The sequence below is a fragment of the Vidua macroura genome, chromosome 1 (assembly GCF_024509145.1).
Source record: "Vidua macroura isolate BioBank_ID:100142 chromosome 1, ASM2450914v1, whole genome shotgun sequence".
NCBI lineage: Eukaryota > Metazoa > Chordata > Aves > Passeriformes > Viduidae > Vidua > Vidua macroura.
In genome coordinates this window covers 154,233,358-154,253,541 of record NC_071571.1, presented here as the reverse complement: position 1 = coordinate 154,253,541, position 20,184 = coordinate 154,233,358, and the positions used below count along the sequence as shown (strand labels likewise).

The following is a 20,184-nucleotide window of genomic DNA, read 5'->3' as shown; positions in this document are numbered from 1 at the left end:
TGCTCCGTCTCCGCCCTCAGCGCCCGGTCTCACGGCGCCCCCTGGCGGGCCCCGCGGCGGTGCGCGCATGCGCGATGCCGTTGCCATGGCAGCGGGAGCCAACAGGGAGGTGCCGCCATGAACCCGCCCGAGGTGGAGCCGCTCGTGTGCCGCAAATATGAGATCAAGAGGCGGCTGGGCAAGGGGGTGAGTGTCTGGCGGCGGCTGGCCTGGCCGGGGCTGGCCCGAGCTGGCGTTCCCTGTGGGAGCTGCGGTGGTCGCGGGAACTCGGAAGGCCCGTGAGAGCTCGGGGGGCCCGTGTGGCGTTCAGGGCACCGTGAGGGCTGCAGGCGGCCCGGGGCAGCTGAGGGGGTGTTTGGGAGTTCAGGCACCCGTGGGAACTCTGTCTGTCGCTCAGGGCCCGCTGGAAGCTCCCGGTGACCCAGGGGAGCTCCGGGGGACTGTAAAAAGTAAATAGTAAAATGGATCTGAGTCTCAAAGTACATTCTCTCTGTGCGTGCCAAATCCTTCTACATTTACTGTAAGCCCATCACTTCAGATCATGCTGCATCAAGGCATGTCTTCTTCATAAACTGTATTTTTATACATAAGCCAATGGTAATTTCTAAGATATGTCTCCTGAGACAGTCTCTAAGCCCTCCTGAGTTATCTACTTTTCTATTCTGGCAGCTCTTTGCTATCATTTAGTTGCGTTGATACGAGTATTTAAGTATTTCCCTCATTATGTTCACAGAGTCAAGGAGTCACTGAGGTGGAAAAGCCCTCTGAGCCTGTGGAGTCCAGCGGCTCCCCCAGCAGTGCCAAAGCCACCACTGACCCCTGTCCCCACATGCCACATCCATGTGGCTGTTAAATCCTCCCAGGGATGGGGACTCCCCCCTGCCCTGGGGAAGTCTGTGCCCAGGCTGCACAGCCCTTTGCAGGAGAGATTTTTCAAATATCCAACATCAACCTCCCCTAGCACAACTTGAGGCTGTTTCCCAGTTGCCAGCAGGGTAGTACTGTAGCATTTACCTGAGGTACTTGTACAGCTGTTTGTACTGCCTGGCAAAGGTCCTGGTGCCATGCTCCAGGACCACACACGTTGCTGGGAAGCCTGCCTTGATGTCCTTACATGAGTGTTAAATCACTAGAATCATACATTGCAGCTCTTTTGCTTTGGACAAGTATTTAAACACTAAATAGGCATTTCTGAGCAGGATGTGATCCCTTTGTGCAAAGGTAAAGCAGCTCCTAGGCTGTGGAAAGTCCAGATCAAATCTATGGCCTAAAATAAAAAAAACTGGATCTGTACCACAAGTGAGACTGAGTAATCATCATTTGCAAGTATCACAGTCATCCAGAATAGGGAAAACTCAGATAGAAGTTCCTGTTCCCTTAACAGACAACACAGCTTTTAACTGAAAAAAAAAGGTTTAGTGTTGGACCTGACAGTGGTGTGTTAGTGGTTGGACCCAGTGGTTTTGGAGGGCTTTTCCAACCTCAGCAATTCTGGGATGCTGTCACTACAGACTTTGGTAAAAAGTCTCTCTCCATCCTTCTTACCGCCCCCCTTTCAGTTCTGAAAGAGCACAGTAAGTTGTCCTTGGAGCCTTCTCTTCTCCAGACTGAACACCACAGGTGTCCCAGTCTGGCTCAGAGCAGAGGGTCTCCAGCCCTCGCAGCGTCTTCATGGCACTTATCTGCAACTGCTCACACCACTCCATGTTCTTCTTGTACTGAGCAGCGCCAAGCTGGATGCAGTGCTCCAGCTGGGAATCTCACCAAAGTCAAATGCAGGGAAGAACGAGCTCTCTTGACCTGCCAGCCACACCATGGCTGGTACAGGCCAGGTGCCATTGGCATCTTGCCACCTGGATACACCTGGTCTCATGTTCAGCCACTGTCACCAGCACCACCAGATACTTTTCCAGCTTTCCAGCCACTCTGTCCCAAGCCTGGCATGTTTTGTGGGGTTGTTGTGACCCACGAGCAAGACCCTGGCCCTGTTGACCCGTGCACCACTGGCCCATCCATCCCATCCCATCCCATTGATGCAGCCCTTTCAGGTCACACTGTCACAGAGGGAGATCAGACTGTCAGGCAGGACCTGCCTGTCACAGCCTGGCACCAGCTGGGCCCAATCCCCTGGTTTGTGGAATCCTGGCTGTGCTTCTTTTGGTGCATCCCAGGACATGGTTGGCTGGCTGGCTGGCAGGTTTTCATCCACCAGCACCCCCAAGTCCCTCTCAGGGCTGCTTTCCATACAGAGTTCTGAAACAGAACATTCTGGGTTGGAAGAGACTCTAAAGCCTGCTCATTCCCACCCCCTGCCATGGGCAGGTACACCTTACACTAGACCTGGTTGCTCCACGCCCCATCCAGCCTGGCCTTGGACACTTCCAGCAATGGAGCAGCCACAGCTTCCTGGGGCAACTGGTGCCTCACCACCCTCACAGGGAAGGATTTATTCCTAAATCCCATCTAAACCCTGCCCTCTGGCAAGTGGGAAGCCCTTCTAACTTGTGTTGTCCCTCCAGGACCTTGTCCAAAGTCCCTCCCGAACTCTCTTGGAGCCCCTTCAGGCTCTGGAAGGAGCTCTGAAGTCTCCCTGCAGCCTTCTCTACCCCAGGCTGAACAGCCCCAACCCTCTCAGCGTGTCTTCTGAGTCTGTCTCCTTGGCCTAATCTCTCTGTCTTCCATGTGGTGCCCATCACCTCTGCTCCAGTCCATCACTGAGCATGTTCTGGTTCCACTGCAGGCCTGGGCTGTGTGCAGGTGTCAGCACTCTGCTCACCTGTCCCTGTTTCTCTGCAGGCCTACGGCATTGTCTGGAGAGCAACCGACCGCCAGACAGGAGAAACAGTCGCTGTTAAAAAGATTTTTGATGCTTTCAGGAACAGAACAGATGCTCAGGTGAGAAATTAATGTCCTGATGTGTTCTGAGATGTGGTGGGATTCCATAGGTATTTTCAGGACTTTTCTCTCTGAAAGATAATTATGCACGTAACAATACAGTCTGCAGCTATATTGGGATAAAAACAAGCAAGAAATATCAAGCTTTGTGTATTGTGGCATGTACAAAAGAGGAGTGGATTTAACCCTGTCATTGGACTGCTTCTCTGTTCTGCTGTTTTCTTGAGGTGATAATAAACTGTTTTTTCTTTATTTCTAGAGAACATTTCGAGAGATTATGTTCCTGCAGGTAATGTCCACGTTCTCCCTCTTCTCTGATTTTTCATTATCTCTGATGTCTAAGTATTTTCTTCCCATTGTTTTCCAAAATGCAGCAGTCATTGATTAGTGTTGATAACTCTTTAATTTCTTTTCTGCACCATCTGAAGGGCAAAGAGCCTTTCAGGTTGAACCTACCTGAATGAAGCATTTGGCTTGTTTTTACTCTTTCCCCATTTTTAGCATTTTTAGCAATGTGTCTGCTGCACAGCACATCAGCACCTTCTGTCACTTCTTGCTGCTTTGTGGATAGAAACTGTTTCTTTTACATTTAAACTGCCATGATTGGAGGATGGCTGGGGTGGGAGAGGGATTTACACTCCAAAATTGTTTTCCTCCATCATGCTGTAAGCTATTTAATCATTTAAAATAATTGAACCAAAAGAAAAAGGGAAGTTCTGCAAAGAATAACTTAAGACTACTTTTGTTTTGATATGATTGACCTTATCAGTGGCATTCCGGTTATCTCTTCACTCCTCCTTAGACTTACCGTGTAGAAACATCAATATTTTGGAATAATGTTGTGATTTTCTAAGGACACAAGTGAGGCAGGGTTCATAGAAGAGGAATTTCCTAAGACTGCCACGTTTAAGTAGGAAAGAGATGATTTTTTTTTTTTTACTTTTTAGTCACTCTTGAAGCCTGAAATAGAAGCTGCAAACTTTAAAGCTAAAAATATAAACAGTTCCTTAGAAGTGAACTACCTTAGAAGTTCAATCATCTCTGAAGGTGCAGCACTCCTGGAATGGATGGATGGATGGAGCAGGGGGAAAAAGGATATTTCTTCTGAAGGAAAGGAGGAGTCACTAGGCAGAGGAGGGCAGGGAGAAGGAAGTTAATATGCTGCTCAGCCCATACTTCAACAACTTTTGGTTCTCAATAGATTTTAAGAATTTTAGTTTCCCCTCCTATTTTAAACCTCTTTCTTGAGGTTCAAGACTGAGGGCTCAGAAAGGAAAAGATGTGAAAAATACTCTGTTATTCATAACTGCATGTTTGTCTTAATTTGTTTGTCTGTGCATACTAATTGCTTTGTTCAATCTTGATGTTTATCACAAGGTCATTTGATGGACTAGGTTATTGTTTTATGTTATGTATTTCAATTATTCTAATTGAGAAGTTGCTGTAGAATCTGGGGTGTGAATGATTCTCTGATGCTCTGGTGGTTGCTTGCAGATTTTGTGTTTGCTGTTCCGTGTAGTTGTAGATCTACAGGTGTATTTTAGGCCAATTTTAGAATGTCATTTTGGTAAGTATGTTAGTAGCATTACTATTCTTTAAGCAAAGATTAATAGAACTGGCCCTAACAAGGTTTTTTCAAGGTAACGTGTTTTTTTAGTACAGATTAGAATTTTGTCATAACTTTCTGTTATCAGTTCCAGGGCAAAGCAGTGTGAGACAGTGGAATTTTCCTTCTTCAATAGCACTCAAGTAACACTGCCCAGATTTAGCTGAACATTCTATTATTATTATTATTATTATTATTATTATTATTATTATTATTATTATTATTCTGTTATTTTAAAACAATATCCCCTTTTGGGTAAAAACCTTCTTTAGATCATTTGCATGGGTATTGTGGCTGTGCTCAGAAAGAAAACAAAGTGTGACATGGGCTGCTGTGTCTCACTGCTTTGGGAGTGTGTTTTCACAGCTTGCTGCAGGTGAATGTGTTGTTTTGGGAGCTTTCCTAGATGTTACACGTTATAAAATGTCGCAGTATTATGAAGTGTTTATGGTGTCCATGGCTGCACAAAAGTGGGAAATAAAAGTTGTTAAAGCTGGGGATGAGCTTAATGATCCCATGAGGATTGTCAGTCTGCAAAGATGTGAGGATGGACTCCACCTGCAGTGTGGTACTGCACCTGTGTTCAGGTATCTCTGTGTACTGTCTGATCTCCATGCAGTCAGTTCCTCAGTGCAGCCTGTGAGTGTCTGAGCCAGCCCTCAGATGGACATGTTCTGATTGCTTGGGTTTTTAACTATGAATGTTGATGGCAACTATGATCTGTTTTCATGCCACAGTAATTCTTTGGTTCAGTAGGAAATGTGGGGTGTGTAAAGGGAACTGGATTTTATTATAAATTGTATAAAGGGAGTGTTAGAACTAATGTCTCATTCAACAGAGATTATTTTTTTGACTAACTGACTGGTTTCCTACTATGGAACAAACTTAAATCCTTTTTTAAAGTTTATTTCAGAAGAAGCCTAATGGAGGAAATAGCATGTTAATGTTTGTTCTAGACAGTAATACAAACTGAAATATAGGTTACTGTCCCTCTTTATGATTCACCAGCAAAACACATGATTGTGACGGCTGGGTATCTTCCCTGTGCAGGAATTTGGAGAACATCCAAATATCATCAAGCTGCTCGATGTTATCCAAGCAGAGAATGACAAGGACATCTACCTCATCTTCGAGTCCATGGGTGAGACTCAGTACTGCAGCAGCCATTCAAACCCAACCTCTCTTAGGAGCTATCCTTGTTATCACTTTGATAGTGAATGCTCATGATACTGCTGATATTTACTGATGTAAATGTATTACTGGTATATTTCAGAGACAGATTTACATGCTGTGATTAAGAAGGGGAATTTGCTGAAAGACATCCACAAGTGTTACATTCTCTACCAACTCCTGAAGGCAACTAAATTCATCCACTCAGGGAATGTTATTCACAGGGATCAGAAGGTACATTTCAGTCATGGTCTGTATCCTTCACTCCAGTTTTCTTTTGAACACTGGATAAAATCACAGCTTGATTTGGGATGGGAGGAACCTTCAAAGCCCAATCATTTCCACCCCCTGCCATTGAGAGGACCACCTTCCACTATCCCAGGTTGCTCCAAGCCCCGTCCAACCTGCCTGGAACACTTCCAGGAATGGGGCAGCCAGAACTTCTCTGGACAGCCTGTGCCAGGGCCTCAACACCCTCACAGGGAAGGATTCCTTCCCAATATTCCTTCTACCCCTACTCTGTACCAGTTCCCAATATCCCATCTAACCATGCCCTGTGGCAGTGGGAAGCCATTCCCCCTTGTGCTGTCCAGGCTGTGTTCAAAAGAGGAGTGGATCTCGAGCTCTCTTGGCACCCCTTTAGGCACTTGAAGGAGCTCTAAGGTCTCCCCTGGAGCCTTCTGTCCCCATAGCCCAAGCTGTCCCAGCCTGTCTCTATAGGAAAAGTATGAATAAATGTACATAAATGTACTAGTAAAAGAACCATGATAATAATCTGCTATTCAGAGAGTAAAAGGCTCATTAATTGTGCTGTGTCCCATGCAGCCTTCCAACGTGCTGCTGGATGCCCAGTGCAATGTGAAGCTGTGTGACTTCGGGCTGGCGCGCTCCCTGTGCCAGCGGGGCGAGCCCCAGCCCAGCCCTGTGCTCACCGAGTACGTGGCCACACGCTGGTACCGAGCGCCCGAGATCCTGCTGGCCTCCCGACGGTGAGGCAGGGCAGGGGAGGGGAGCCTGGCATTTCACCACTTGTACATTTTTTTGTCTAAAAGTCTTCAATCTTTTCATTTTCAGTGTCACCAGATGCAGGGTCATGTCAGCAGTCTGTTTTCTCAGTGTACAATTAAACTTCTGCAACACAAAAACCTCTTATGAACATGTACATGTCCTTCCTGTGTTCTTCGAGTGTCAGTGGACATGCACGAGCAGCTCGTCCGCTTGTCACCCTTTCTCCCACCAGATTTGTGTCTTCTCCCTTGAGCCCACAACTTTACAAAATCTGCTTGAGAACGTAAATCCTCTTTTCCAAATTTAAGCAGTGTTTTTTGATAGACCTTCACGAAATATTCCCTAATCAAATGTTAAACCAACTGCCTGTTAGTCAGACTTAGTCCTTTTTTTTAAAATTAAATATGAAAAACCAGAAAAGTCAATAAATAGATGCGGGGTAGTATCCCAAAATTTAAATGTGGATGTTTTGCAAACTGTCCTATACCCACTGTTTAGGATTTACTTTGTTTAAAAATGTAATTCTTACATGCATTATGACGAAAGAACAATGTGTATCTTCATTCTTGGTCTTATGAAAAGGATATAATACCTGGTTATGGCATTACCTTTAATATATGACCTTTTTCTAGCATTTCCCTGTAATATATTTCTTTTTATAGTTTCTTAGACTAGACTTTGAGTAGGATAAATCTCCTTTCTGTTTCATGCTTGCCAGTCTCATGATTCCCAGATGTTATTCAATTTATAGTTCAAACCTGTGAGAAGTCACCAAGCATGCTTTCTAGCAAATAAATCAATGTAGGCGATGTGAATAGCAGGTACAGAAAATATTTGCTTTATTTAATCCCACCTCTGTTCTGTTCCTGTTTGTAGTTACACTAAGGGTGTGGACATGTGGAGCATTGGCTGTATTCTGGGAGAGATGCTGCTTGGAAAGCCTCTTTTTCCTGGAACATCAACAATGAACCAAATAGAGCAGATCCTGAGGGTTATCCCTGCTCCGTCCCCAGAAGGTAGGACCCTGCTGTGTGGAAAATGGTCTAGAGAAGGGGTTCAGTGGAAGAAAGCAGCCTGGATGGGTCAGGGAAGAAGGTGTATCATTCATTCTGGCACCTTTCCAAAGGAATTAAAATCCTCATCTGGAATGTTAGTGTTAGAGAAAAATCAGAAATTCAGATATTGTGGAATAATAAGGAATAATAAAGAATAAATAATAAGGAATAAATAAGGAATTCAGATGTCTTCTGCATCTGTTGCTATGAGAATGCACATTTATGAAGTGTATGATTAATAAATAGGAATTAAAAAATCATCTTAGAAAATTTGCAAATAAATATTCCATCCCCCTTCCATAGATCTCCGACCAAGTTCTGTGTGAATAATTTCTTATGTTAATATCAAATATTGGCTTTCCTTCATAAACTGTGTGGCTCTGCTAGTCCTCATCTTGGCAGTAACAGTATCCTTTTATTCTTGCAGATATTTTGGCTCTGCAGTCGGAGTACAAGGCCTCAGTTATTAACCACATGAGTTCCCGGTAAGCCTGAGGTGTTCTGTGTCTCAGATCATCTAATGTAGGACCCTGGAGTCATGGAACCACAGAACAGTTTGGGTGGGAAGGGACCTCAAAACTCTTCTCATTCCACCCCCTGGCATGGACAGGGACACCTTTCACCAGACCAGGTTGCTCCAAGACCCATCCAACCTGGACTTCCAGGGATGGGGCAGCCACAACTTCTCCGGGAAATCATTCCAGTCCCTCAGTACCCTCACAAGCAATAATTCCTTCCAGTACCCCATCCGTCCCTGCCCTCTGGCAGTGGGAGGCCCTTCCCACTTGTGCTGTCACTCCACACCCTTGTCCAAAGTCCCTCTCCAGCTGCCTTTGAGCCTCTTATGGCTCTGGAAGGGGCTCTAAGTTGTCTCCTTAAATAAAAATTATTTAAAATATGAGTAAGATTTGGTGCTTACAACTGATTTTTTTCAAGATACTTTCTTCTTCATTATGTTCACAATTGTATTTAGGATTTCAAAATGCAAAATTAGATTTTTAAAATTTCATATTCTCTGGAAATTACAGAGAAGTGTGTTTCTATAATCTCAGGTCTAGATTTGTGGGATCATGGGGCTGGGAAGTGATGAGCTTTAAGGTCCCTTCCTGGCCAAACCATTCTAGGATTCAGTGATTATGACACACTTTGTGAGTGAACTCGTGCCTGGTGTCACGTTGACGTGATCCTGGAACTGTCACTCCTGCCTTCACTGGGAATTAGACACTGAGAGCTTGTGTAATTTTTTTCTGACTTCTAGGCAGCGAGTAGCATTTGAGGAGATTTTCCCATCCTCCACTCCACTGCCTGCCTTGGATCTGCTGAAGAAACTTCTGGTCTTTAACCCTGACAAACGGCTCACAGCAGAGCAGGCTCTGCAGCATCCCTACGTGAGCAGGTGAGAGTGACACCAGTGGGCAGCTGCCCCTGATGTCTTCTGAGGCATTACAAACCCGCTCTTGGCACAAATTTTCTTTAAATGCATTATGTTGTAGAAAAAATGGCAAAGCTAATTCTTTATTTTCTCCAATCCTATTTACACGAGATTGTTTAACAATCCTGTTTAAATTTTAATAATCTGTTTCCAGTCAGTGAATTACATGATGTGTTTTCATTTCCTTAGATTCCACTGTCCTTCCAGGGAGCCCTCTTTGGATTTTGATGTGATCCTTCCTTTGGGTGATGATGTCCAGCTGTCTGTGGCAGAATATAGAAATAAATTATATGAGGTACTTTCATCCTATTTTCCCAAATCCTAATCCTCCAGGTAACCTGCCATTCTTGCACATACTTAACAAATTTTGTCGTTGTCTTGTCTCTGTGTTCCCGTGGGCTTTCCATACCTGCTGGCACCATTACACCTGAGTGTTTGATCAGTTCCACACTGTCCTAATCTTTGAAAGACCTTTACATGTAAAATTCTCATAGGGCAAAGAAAAACCTCTGAAGCATGATGTCTGAGAAAGATTCACAGAATGGTTTGGGTTGAAAGGTACTTTAAAGATCATCTAGTTCCAAAATTATACTTGTTACTTACTCTGTAAAATAAAATTGCAGATATTTATAAGTATTCCTCTTTGTTTTGATGTTTTATTTTTCTGCTGTATTGCTGTGTTAACTAACTAGCTTTTCTGTTCTGCAGATGATCCTTGAAAAGAAGTCAAAGAGCTTTCCAAAGGAGCAAGGGCAGGGAGAAAACACTCAGCTGAGCCAGTCTGAGACCAGCACACTTCTGCCAGGTTTCAGCTCAGTGGCTGCACCCACCAGGAAAGGCCAGCAAGAACCAACACCCCCTCTGCTAAACCCTTCACATGTGTACCCTGGAGCCACAGCTGGGGTCCAGCCAGCAGGGTCCAGCCAGAGCAAGGATCAGGCCAGAACTGTGTGTCAGAGATCACAGATTGGTGTGATGATGTACAACCCCATCACACACACCACTGTGCAGAGTGGGTACCACCCTCCTACACTGGGGTGTAACCCACCTTGGGGTGTTGGTGTGGGGAACAGAGAATGAGTGCTGTAAAAGAAATTAAGGGAATCTGCATGGTAAAATGAGGGGCTGGAAGTATGGGAGGGAAATGACGTAAGAACAAAACTCTATTGAATGAGTGTTGAGTATAGGACTGTCCCTGCCTCGTCAATGTGTTCTGTGTTCTTCTGATTTTCCTGCTTTCTCTCATGTTTTTCCTTCTGCAGGAAATGCAAATCCTGGTGCTGGGATCAGGAACTTTTCTGCACCACCTCAACAGTCCAGAATCTCCAACAATGAGAAACTGGGGAGACAAATCACATGGCCCAACACTCGTCTCTCTCCTACAGGTGTACAGAACCTTTACAATGTGAGTAGCTTAATTTCTAGCCCTTATCTGTGGTAACCTGGGTCACAGCAACTCCCTGCAGTGCTCCAGGCAGAGTGGCTGGAAAGCTGGAAAAGGTCACCTGCTGGTGCTGATGACAGCAGCTGAACATGAGCCCAGGGGTGCCAAGGTGGGCAAGAGGCCGGTGGCACCTGGCCTGTAGCAGCCACGGAGTGGCCAGACACCCAGGGCAGTACCTCTGCCCTGTGCTAGACATTGCTGAGGGACCTCCAGTCCTGGGGGCGAGTTTGGGATCTTCACAACAGGAAGGGAGGGCCCCACTGAGGGGCTGGAGTGTGTCCAGAGAAGGGCACAGAGCTGGGGGAGGGTCTGGAGCAGTAGCAGCAGCTGTGGAGAGAAGGAGGCACAGGAAGGACCTTCTCACTCTCTGCAGCTCCCTGACAGGAGGGTGCAGTCAGGGAGGGGTCAGGATCTGTTCCCAGGAGAAAAGTGACAGGATGAAACAGCCTCAAGTGCTTCCAGGAGAGGTTGAAGTTGGGTACTGGAGAAAAAACCCACCTGCAAAGGGCTGCGCAGTCCTGGCACAGACTGCCCCAGGGCAGGGGGAGTCCCCATCCCTGGGGGGATTTAACAGCCACGTGGATGTGGCACGTGGGGACAGGGGTCAGTGGTGGCCTTGGCAGTGCTGGGAGAGCGTCTGGACTCAGTGGGCCCAGAGGGCTTTTCCACCTCAGTGATTCTCTGATTTCATGATACTGTGGATCTAATAGGTTGCTGTTGCTGAGCTGTGAGGGCGTCAGTCCTGTCCTCTGCTCCTCCCTCTTCCCTGATTTTGGCCATGCTTCCTTGGAAAAGTCCTCCCCCTCAATGGGTTCTTTAATGACCTCTTGCTCCTGCTTTTTTCCTTCCTGAGCTGGCTGTCTGCTGCCTGGTGACTGCTGGCACCTGCAGAGGTGATGGAGGAAGCTTATGACAGAGGAAGAGTATGGAAGGAGGCAGCACAGATTCACAGAATCACAGACTGACTGGGTTGGAAGGGACCTAAAAACTCATCTCGTTCAACCCCTCTGCCGTGGTCAGGAACACTTTCCAGTAGTCCAGGTTGTCAGAAACCTTCAAGCATTTCCAGTAGTACACTTGTAGCCCTCCTTTCAGGCCCTCTGATTTGGAATCCCTTCCAAAATGTTTTGAGGGAAAGAGAAGCCATTAATTCTCCAAGATGGGATTGTGGAGCTTGCTGCACATGCAGGTGTACACATGACCAATGCGTGTGGAAGGATCTCTAGGGAATTGTGACCAATTTTCTATGACAAGAAGAGCAGAAGAGGGAGAAAATCAGCCTACACGTGCCCTGAATTTGTGTTTGTTTCCTGAGAGGATAGTGCTGACCAAAGCCAAACCTATGTCCTATTTGCATTCCAGAAAGCTGATTCCAGCTTATTAACTTTTCCTGGCTTTTCTCTCTCACACAGAATCCCAGAAACTCTCAGTGTCACAGCAAAGATGTTCGTCCCCTTCTGAAGCCCAGTAAAAAGATGTTCCAGATCACTGCAAATGTGGGAGCTGCGGGTGATCCAAGGGCATCCATGGGCAGCTACTCCCAGGCCTATGGAACCATCAGTCAATCTGCACTGCAGAACCTTCCAATAGCAAAACCCCAAAAACCCTGAGCAGTGACAGTGGAGATGTTGCAGACAGGTGAAGTACAGCTCATCCCTCAGCCCCTGACTGAGCAAGGGCAGCAGGGGAGAGCAAACTATGAGGAAATGCTTTATTTGCTGCTTAGGACAATGTCCTCCTCTCCTCTGGACAAGCTCTGGAAAGGGAATCCCACTCCTCTGCCTTCCAGTCTCAGCAGGCAAGGACACAGCAGGCAAGGACACAGCACACTCCTTGTTTGAATTACTACAAAAAACACAGAAAAGTGCATTATTCTGATACTTGAGTGGTTTTTAGACATATTTGTGGTCCAGGGGAACCTCCTGAAATTCAACAAGGCCAAGTGCAAGGCCAAGGAAATGGTCTGAAGGCTTGAGTCCTTCTGCTCTGGAGATAGGCTGGGAGAACTGGAGGTGTCCAGCCCGGAGGAAAGGTTCCAGGAAGACCTCAGAGCCCCTTCCAGTGCCTAAAGGGGCTCCAGGATAGCTGGAGGGAGACTTTGGGCACGGGCCAGGAGTGACAGGACACAGGGAATGGCTTCCCACTGCCAGAGGGCAGGGATGGATGGGGTGTTGGGAAGAAATCCTTCCCTGTGACGGTGGTTTGGTCCTGGACCAGGGAGCCCAGAGCATCTGTGGCTGCCCCATCCCTGGAATTGTCCAAGGCCAGGCTGGACAGGGCTTGGAGCAACCTGGGACAGTGGAAGGTGTCCCTGCCATGGTTGGCAGGGGTTGGGTGAACTTTAAAAAATCCTTTCCAACCCATTTCAGGATTCTTCAGTTGTCTGTCTAAATGGTGGATATCTTTTTGAGCAGAACAGGTAACTGTTCTCTGAAGACCATGAAGACCTAACTCTTTACAGATAATCTTACAGCCTTTCACTCATTTCTGTGACTGTTTTAGGCTAGATGAACAGAATTCATTATGGTCTGGTTTTGTTAAAATCAAGTAGAAAAACATTTGAAATACAGGTAGGTTCTTCTACAATATTTAACAGCTTCTCTAGTATGTAATATTGTATTAATATTGTAAAAATAAATCCTTTATTTTGCACTGCAGAAAATCTTTGTCTTTCAAGCAGCAATTGCTGTATTGAGAGGGAAACTGCCTATTGGTAGGGCTGTCTTCTTCAATGAATAATTGGTCATTTTTATTGGTTTTGCTTTCAGAAAGCAAAGTTTCATGAAATACTATTGCTGAGACATCGTAAAGGTGTTGCCAGTCTACAGTGGGACTACAGGAAACTTTATCTTCCTGTTTCAGTGATGATTTTGGATACGTTTTCCTTATTAACTTGAAGCTCTTGTCTCTGCCCCTGAGGTTTTACTCTACCTGTGATGAATGATTGTTATTCCCCCCAGCTCTCTCAGCTGTTCCAGACCTGTCGCCTCATGAACTGCAGTTACACTCTCAAGGAAGTCACTGCTTGGCCAAGGCAGGACTTTAGATGTTTTTTTTAAACTCAGACTCACCTGAAAAGGCCTCCTAAAGCCAATTCCTTCTCCATCAATAGCACCTCAGCAGCTTCTTTGAGCTCAGCCCCTAAAGCAGGTAATTCCCTTTACACAAGGGAACAAACGAGACCCTGAAGGCTCAGGAACTGGTAAATACAAAAGCTGGGCCTGTGCTGCTGGAGAAGGTCAGAACTACAGTTTGGGCCAAAATGTTGATTACAAGTTTTGGTTGTGTGGTTTTTTTTTTTTTTTTTTTTTTTTTTGGTTTTTTTTTTTTTTTTTTTGTTTGTTTGTTTTTGTTTTTGTTTTTTTTTTGTATGTAAACCTTCAAAAAGGTGCCTCCTCTGTCTGATTCATTGTGAGATACAGAAAAAATATAACTGCACCTGAGAAACCACTGAGCTTTAAATACTTTTTCCAGTTACTACGTCTGTGTGTGTGTCAGTATGTATTTATCTTTTCTGGCCCAAACTCAAGTAATGAATTTTCTGATTTTCATTTTTTTTCTGAAATTTGAATGGTTTTGTCTGCTGAAAATATTCCCTGGGTTTAACAGAGACTCTTAGTTTTGTACAGTAATAGAGACTTGTTTTTTAAGCACATTGGCATTTTAATTGTTTTATTTGGAACATACTGTGATAAGGTTGTTTGATACCACCTGACTTTATTGAGCAAACTGTGCCATGGGAGGCTCATGCTGGATACATTTCTGCTCATTAATCAAGAAGAGCATTGCCATCATAGATAAGTTTCTTCCTCGTTTCCCTGTGACAGTCAGTGATTAAATGGAATTAAATAGGATTTCTAGGATCATTTTTTGGTCTTGAAGGTCCCCAGGATTTTGGGCATGAATTTTCCCATTTTCTTGTCTTTGGCATCTGTGTCATATTCTTCTTCACTGGGACTCGTGTGCTCGTCCTTCTTGCAGAACACCTCAAACCTGCTGTAGACTCGCTTCTCCTTCCGCATGTTCTCCATCTTCTTCAGGAGGGTGTCTCTGTCCTCTGACGGCTGCCGCTGCAGGTTCCGCTTCTGGCTCCCAAAGCTCTCAGACCTGTGGATGTTGCAGCTTTTCTCCTTTTCCCCTTTTCTTTCCAAGCTTGTGGTTGACCTGGAGAGGTCAGGGTTGCTGGTGGATGGCAGCTGCTTAGCCAGTTCAGCTCTGTTCTTCTGGCTGTTGGCAGAGATCTGCTCCAGGATCACCTTGGTGTCGTCACGTAGGTTGCTGCTGTAGAGGATGTTGGCTGTGGAGGAAGGGAACCTCCCTTGCGTTGTCTGGCTGCTCTTGGGGGGGAGCGGTGCTGTGAATTTGTGGGGTTTTTCTTCCTCCATTGCTTCCTGGCAGTCCCCTATGGATGATCGTTTAAGCACTACTGCCTGCTTGTCACATTTCCCACTCTCAGAAGCAGGTTCCTCCTCCAATTTCTTCTCACCTTTTGGGTTCAAAAGCTGCTTCAACCGTAGTGACCCTTTTCTTAGAAACTCCATGGGATTTTGCTCTTGTTTTGAACAGTCTTCCTCAGATTTGTTGAGAGAGCTGTCAGACCCTTGACTTCTAGACAGGCTTTCTAGAACTGAGGACGTAGTACTTGTCCTCACCTGTGGTTTCTTCATTTCTGTGTTGACTAATTTTGGAGAGTCTTCTCTGAAGGTCACTCTGTCCTTCTTCTCTGGAAGAGCCAATTTCTGAGTGTCTCCTACAAATATCAGGCTCTCCTTCTCTGGAAGAGGAGGTTTGTTCTCGATGGGGTAAAACCGGGATGACAGCTTGTCCACCTTGGTGCCAAGATGTGCCAGGGGATCTTTACTCAACGTGTCCCCAAGCTGGGGGGTAGATGAGGCCATTCCAAATGCTCTGTCCAACTCTCCATGCATTTTGTAAGTACTGCAGGAGTCTTTGGAGTCCAGCACCCTGCTCTCCAGAATCTTATACTGCACAGATTTGGTACATTTCTTCTCTGTATTCTGAGATTCCTCCTGTAGGTAACCCGAAACAGCTTTGGTGTGGGTGACCGTGCCCCGTTCCATGTCCTTGCCTACAGCTTTGTACTTCTCCAGCAGCTCAGCCACTTTGGAGGAGGCAGCCGTCTTGATGGTTTCATTGTCCTTTGTTAACTCACTGGACATTTGCTCTTTTTGGATCATCTGCACCTTTTCTATTGTGGTGTTGGGCTGATCTAATTTGGCAGCACTGAAAATCAGAGAGGACCTGAGCCTGGAGCTCCTCTGGATCAAGGGATTTATCCTGGACCTGAAGGCATCTGGTTTCATTATCGAGGTTTCTTCACCTGCTCTGTCAGGATCTGCAGAATCCTTGGCACTGTCAATTCCCAGTGGCTTGCTATTGAAAGGCGTGGGGGGTTTGAAGGCTGGGACGATGTCAGTGGGGTGCTTTGTGAGGGGATCCCCAAGAGCATCGTTATACGCCTCAGACTCCATCGGCATCGGGAGCCCTTCATCTGGTTCAGACTGGTATGCGCTGAGGTACGAAGAAATCCTCCAGTTCCGTAACCCTGTTCTGTTTTCCTGCATGTTCTTGTCGTCATCCTGCTCTTCATCCTTGTCCTGTAGGAACAGGCGCTGCTCCAGGCTCTGCTTCTGCGTGGGAGAAGTCTGGCAAATGAATTTCTGTCCTATGTTCTGCCTCCGTAACATCATTCCCATGGGGCCGTTGCCCGCGGGGTTCAGCTGGTCAGAGCCGTGTCTCACCTCCCTGGAAGAATTTGAGGGCACGTAATCCAGGCGTAGGGGGAAACCCTCCTGTGGGAAACTGGGCTCCAGTTCAGGGTATCGGGGTCCCTCTCCATAGTCTTCCAGTTCATTGAATCCCGGCCTCCCCCCTCGAATCCTCTCAAAGAATCCCTGAGGTCTGCCAGAAAGATGGGGATGTTCAAACTGGTACTGGTAGAACTGGTCCTTCTGGAAATGACTGGACTGGATTTTGAACTCGTCCATGTTGTTCATGAACATCTGCCGGGTGTACTGCTTGGCAGAAGCAAAATTTTCAAATGTTCCTTCTGCAAAACTGTGTCTTTTAAAAGCATCCAGCTCCAGCTGCTTGGAACGGAGGAAGCCCCTGACCGGATCCATCTGGGAATTCTCCATTTCCACCTTTTTGTACATCCGCATGGCCGACCCCTCCACAGTGTGCCGCAGCATGTCGTCCCGCCGGAAATTGGACAGGAAGTACCTGTCCGGATCCACCCTGTCCATGAAGGAGGGGAAGAGACTCTCATCCCTCTGGAACATCAGGGGGCCTTTTTTGGGGAAGAAAGGCATGTTATTGCCAAAGGGAGCCATGGCAAAAGTGTTCTCTGCCTTTGCCAAGACGTTGGCTGGAGGAATGAGGGGTTCCGACTGTGCAAACAAAATGCGGAATTCTTCATCAAAGCTGGCCACCAGCTCACCCTGGAAGATGTGTGCAATGCTCCTGTGAATCTTCTCAAAGGACCACATGAAACTGAAGAGAGAACAGAAGTGATGGAGTAACTCAGCTGTACCTGTTTTCATTAAAACATTTGGTCACCTGAAGCAAATTCTAAAGTTTCTGGTTGGGCAGAAATAGGGCAAAATAAGGGCAGACAATTCCTCTGCAGCTACATGTTACATATGATTGTTCCCAAATCTAACAGCTTGATTGATTTGTGATCACATCTTTGCAGAGAATTTTATAAGGCAATAACTGATTTCTGTTCTAAAAAGCCAGTCAGTCATGTCACCCAGAGTGAGCTGATGGCAATCCTTGTGTGAAGCAGATGTTCTGTCAGTAATGACCTGGGCAACAGTCGGTGTGTTCCCTCAGCACCTGGCAGGTGACACCAGTCAGGGGGACCTGAAAGGCTGGCAGATGTGCCGACAGGAACCTCCGAAAAGACAAACCCAAGATCTTATTCCTGGGGTGGCACAGCCCTTCCACCCACACAGTTTGAAGGCACTGAACAGAAGGAGCTGAGCTGGAAATGGGGGAGGAAGATGTTCAGTGTTACGGCTTTCATCTTCCCAAGTCAGGCTCTGCCTTTTCTTCCCCATCTGCTGAGTGATGGGGAGCAGGGAAGGGATCCCTTACTTTGCCTTGCTGTGTGTGCAGGTTTGCTGCAGCTGTTAAAACTGCATCAGAACCCAGGAGTGTTCTCACTTTACAGTTCTCTAACCACATCCCTGGGAATCATGAGGGACACCTTTGTGAGGCTTGGCTGCCTACTGGGCTTAACCAAACCCTTAGAATTACTGTCTTCTTTTTTTTTTTCCCCACTGATTTTTTAATTCTTAATGTGAAGGAAGCTTGGTTTGGGGTTGTCTGGGGTCAAGGCCTTCTTCAGTTGGTGTATCTACCTCCACTGCAAAATGGAGTATTTTTCCCAAAAAATTGCTACTCAGTGTCCTTCAGTGAGCAAAACTTTTGTCCCTGATATCCATGTGGAAGTGCCAGAATGCTGCTTTACCAATTCAGCAGTCTGTCTCTCAGAATCACAGACTGGTTTGGGTTGGAAGGGACCATCACACCTTGTTTCACCCCTGCCACGCGCAGGGACACCTTTCACTAGCTCAGGCTGCTCCAAGCCTAAGCCTCATCTTGAACACTTCCACAACTTCCTACTTCAGAAATGATACAATATTGGAAAGCCCAAAGCACATGGGAGTGTGGCAGAAGTAGTCCTGAACAATTTACTTGATGCTCTCATAAACAAGAAATGATCCAATCAGAACACTTTGTTGTGTGGTACAGCATCAAATGTAATTATTTTCAAACATCAAGAAAAAAAAAACAAAGTGAAATCTTATTATCATGGAATGTGCACTTTAGTCAGATTCTTACAATTTTTTCTTCATATACTGTTTTTAAATACTCTTAATTCTATTGGCTTAACTTCCACCATGAGAAGCAACTCATGGTAGGCTTGGATCAACCTGGTCTAGAAGGTCTCCCTGCCAACAGCATGGGGAGAAACCATATGAGCTTTAGGGTCTATCTGACCCCAACCATTCTGTGATTCTATGATTACATTCTTAGAGCATGACAGGTGTTTATCCCATCACCCTTTTAATAAACGAAGGAGAAATTCTTCTACTGCAACTCACTAAAAACATTTATTATGCCAGAAGTGGATGCCTTAGCTGGTAAAATTGTTATTCCCAAAAGGATGGTAATGTGTTAATGGCTAATCTCAATCCCAACTAAAACCACCCACCTCTCTGTTGCCCAGAGAAGCTGTGGCTGCCCCATCCCTGCAAGTGTCCAAGGCCAGGCTGGATGGGGCTTGGAGCAGCCTGGGATAGTGGAAGGTGTCCCTGCCTATGTGGGGCTGTGGGGGTGGAACAAGATGAGCTTTAAAGTCCCTTCCCACACAAACTATGCTGTGATTTGATGATTCTGTGAGTCGAGGTCAAAGTTCATTTGGTCCAAGCTAAGATGCAAAATTTATACTCCTTATGCTATGGCAAATTCTCCCTGGAATAGATCAGATGGGAGCTGAGCCCCTCTGCAGCCAGCCCCGTGCACAAAGCACCTGAGTCTCTCTCTCTGAGCTGGACAGGGCTCCTCACCTGTAGTTGCCACTCAGCACCACCATGCAGTCCACCAGCAGGAACTTCTCCTTCAGGTGCCCCTTGAAGGACATCCCCGTGCGGCAGTAGTAGGTTGGGCCGGACACTGTCCTCACCCTCAGGAACTGCAAACCAGAAAGGCACCGACTCAGATGGGACCCTCATTCCCTCCCTGCCCCTCTTTCCCTGCCTCCTTTTAACCTCCATCCACCCCTGACAGATTATCCAGCTCCAGTGGTTCTGCCTGCGAACACACTGATGTACAAACCCCTTTCTCTGCACATCTCCAGCCCTCACCCCGTGTCGTGCCAGCTCTCCTCACTTTCTTCACACTCGTCTTTCACCAGGGTACTGCCCGTTCTCCCCTTTCTCAGGTGTTTCCTGCCATACTGGCCCTCTGTGTGGCAGGACACACCCCCTCAGGACACCAATCAGGTGGGGCAGGTCTTTGCTCACCTCCACATAATTCAGGTTGACTCTGCACTTGGCAGCTGTGTCGAGGAAGAGCTGGGAGTTCATTTCATCCAGCAGGATGTAGACAGGCACCCGCCGAGAAGCAGCGTCCAGCACCTCAAACAGCAGATCCACATCGGTGAAAACGTCCATCACGATGGCCACCACCTGGGGAAGGGATGCAGGACACATGAGCCACTGTGCTGCCTCATGCCCTGACCAACCATGTATCCCAGCTTCTCACACCCGAAAGCTGCATTGCCTCCATCTCAGCTTCCTTTTGAAACAGGAAACATCCCAGTTAAAGGTCCCGTTAAGCACTATGGGCCCCGAACTGGAAGGAAAATTTCTGTCCAGGAAGGTGCATGTTGCGTGTATGCAGGCGAGGGGAAACCTCCTGTGTGTTTCCCAACTCATCAATCCAATAATTCCATGAATTTTTTGGCCATGTAATCACACTGGATGGTGTATGAAGCTAGTGCCCCCACTCCAACATCCCCATGCCATTTTTAGGTAACTTCCTG

General features: G+C 46.5%; 2 protein-coding genes across 14 annotated transcripts in view; one reads left to right on the top strand and one right to left on the bottom strand.

Annotated features, from left to right (window-relative positions):
- The first annotated feature begins 105 nt into the window (after positions 1–105).
- The window catches only part of MAPK15 (mitogen-activated protein kinase 15), a 27,150-nt gene continuing 7,071 nt past the window's right edge, over positions 106–20,184 (top strand). The window contains exons 1-14 of one of the 6 annotated variants that reach the window (XM_053972667.1): positions 106–186; positions 2,797–2,895; positions 3,155–3,184; positions 5,552–5,642; positions 5,775–5,905; positions 6,497–6,660; positions 7,556–7,695; positions 8,162–8,219; positions 8,993–9,130; positions 9,356–9,461; positions 9,875–10,178; positions 10,429–10,571; positions 12,023–12,248; positions 16,705–16,793. In XM_053972667.1, the coding sequence (XP_053828642.1) occupies positions 118–186; positions 2,797–2,895; positions 3,155–3,184; positions 5,552–5,642; positions 5,775–5,905; positions 6,497–6,660; positions 7,556–7,695; positions 8,162–8,219; positions 8,993–9,130; positions 9,356–9,461; positions 9,875–10,178; positions 10,429–10,571; positions 12,023–12,220 (1,671 nt within the window). In that variant the 5' untranslated portion in view covers positions 106–117 and the 3' untranslated portion in view covers positions 12,221–12,248; positions 16,705–16,793. Of the gene's footprint in view, positions 187–2,796; positions 2,896–3,154; positions 3,185–5,551; positions 5,643–5,774; positions 5,906–6,496; positions 6,661–7,555; positions 7,696–8,161; positions 8,220–8,992; positions 9,131–9,355; positions 9,462–9,874; positions 10,179–10,428; positions 10,572–12,022; positions 13,281–13,378; positions 13,420–16,704; positions 16,794–20,184 lie in introns of those variants that run through there. The other 5 variants (XM_053972676.1, XM_053972653.1, XR_008436146.1 and 2 more) reach the window with 5 other exon arrangements.
- The window catches only part of FAM83H (family with sequence similarity 83 member H), a 26,375-nt gene continuing 19,558 nt past the window's right edge, over positions 13,368–20,184 (bottom strand). For all 8 annotated transcript variants that reach the window (XM_053972574.1, XM_053972582.1, XM_053972592.1 and 5 more), the window contains 3 exons: positions 19,664–19,828; positions 19,208–19,332; positions 13,368–17,123 (listed from right to left, as the gene is read on the bottom strand). In XM_053972574.1, the coding sequence (XP_053828549.1) occupies positions 14,474–17,123; positions 19,208–19,332; positions 19,664–19,828 (2,940 nt within the window). In that variant the 3' untranslated portion in view covers positions 13,368–14,473. The remainder of the gene's footprint in view (positions 17,124–19,207; positions 19,333–19,663; positions 19,829–20,184) is intronic.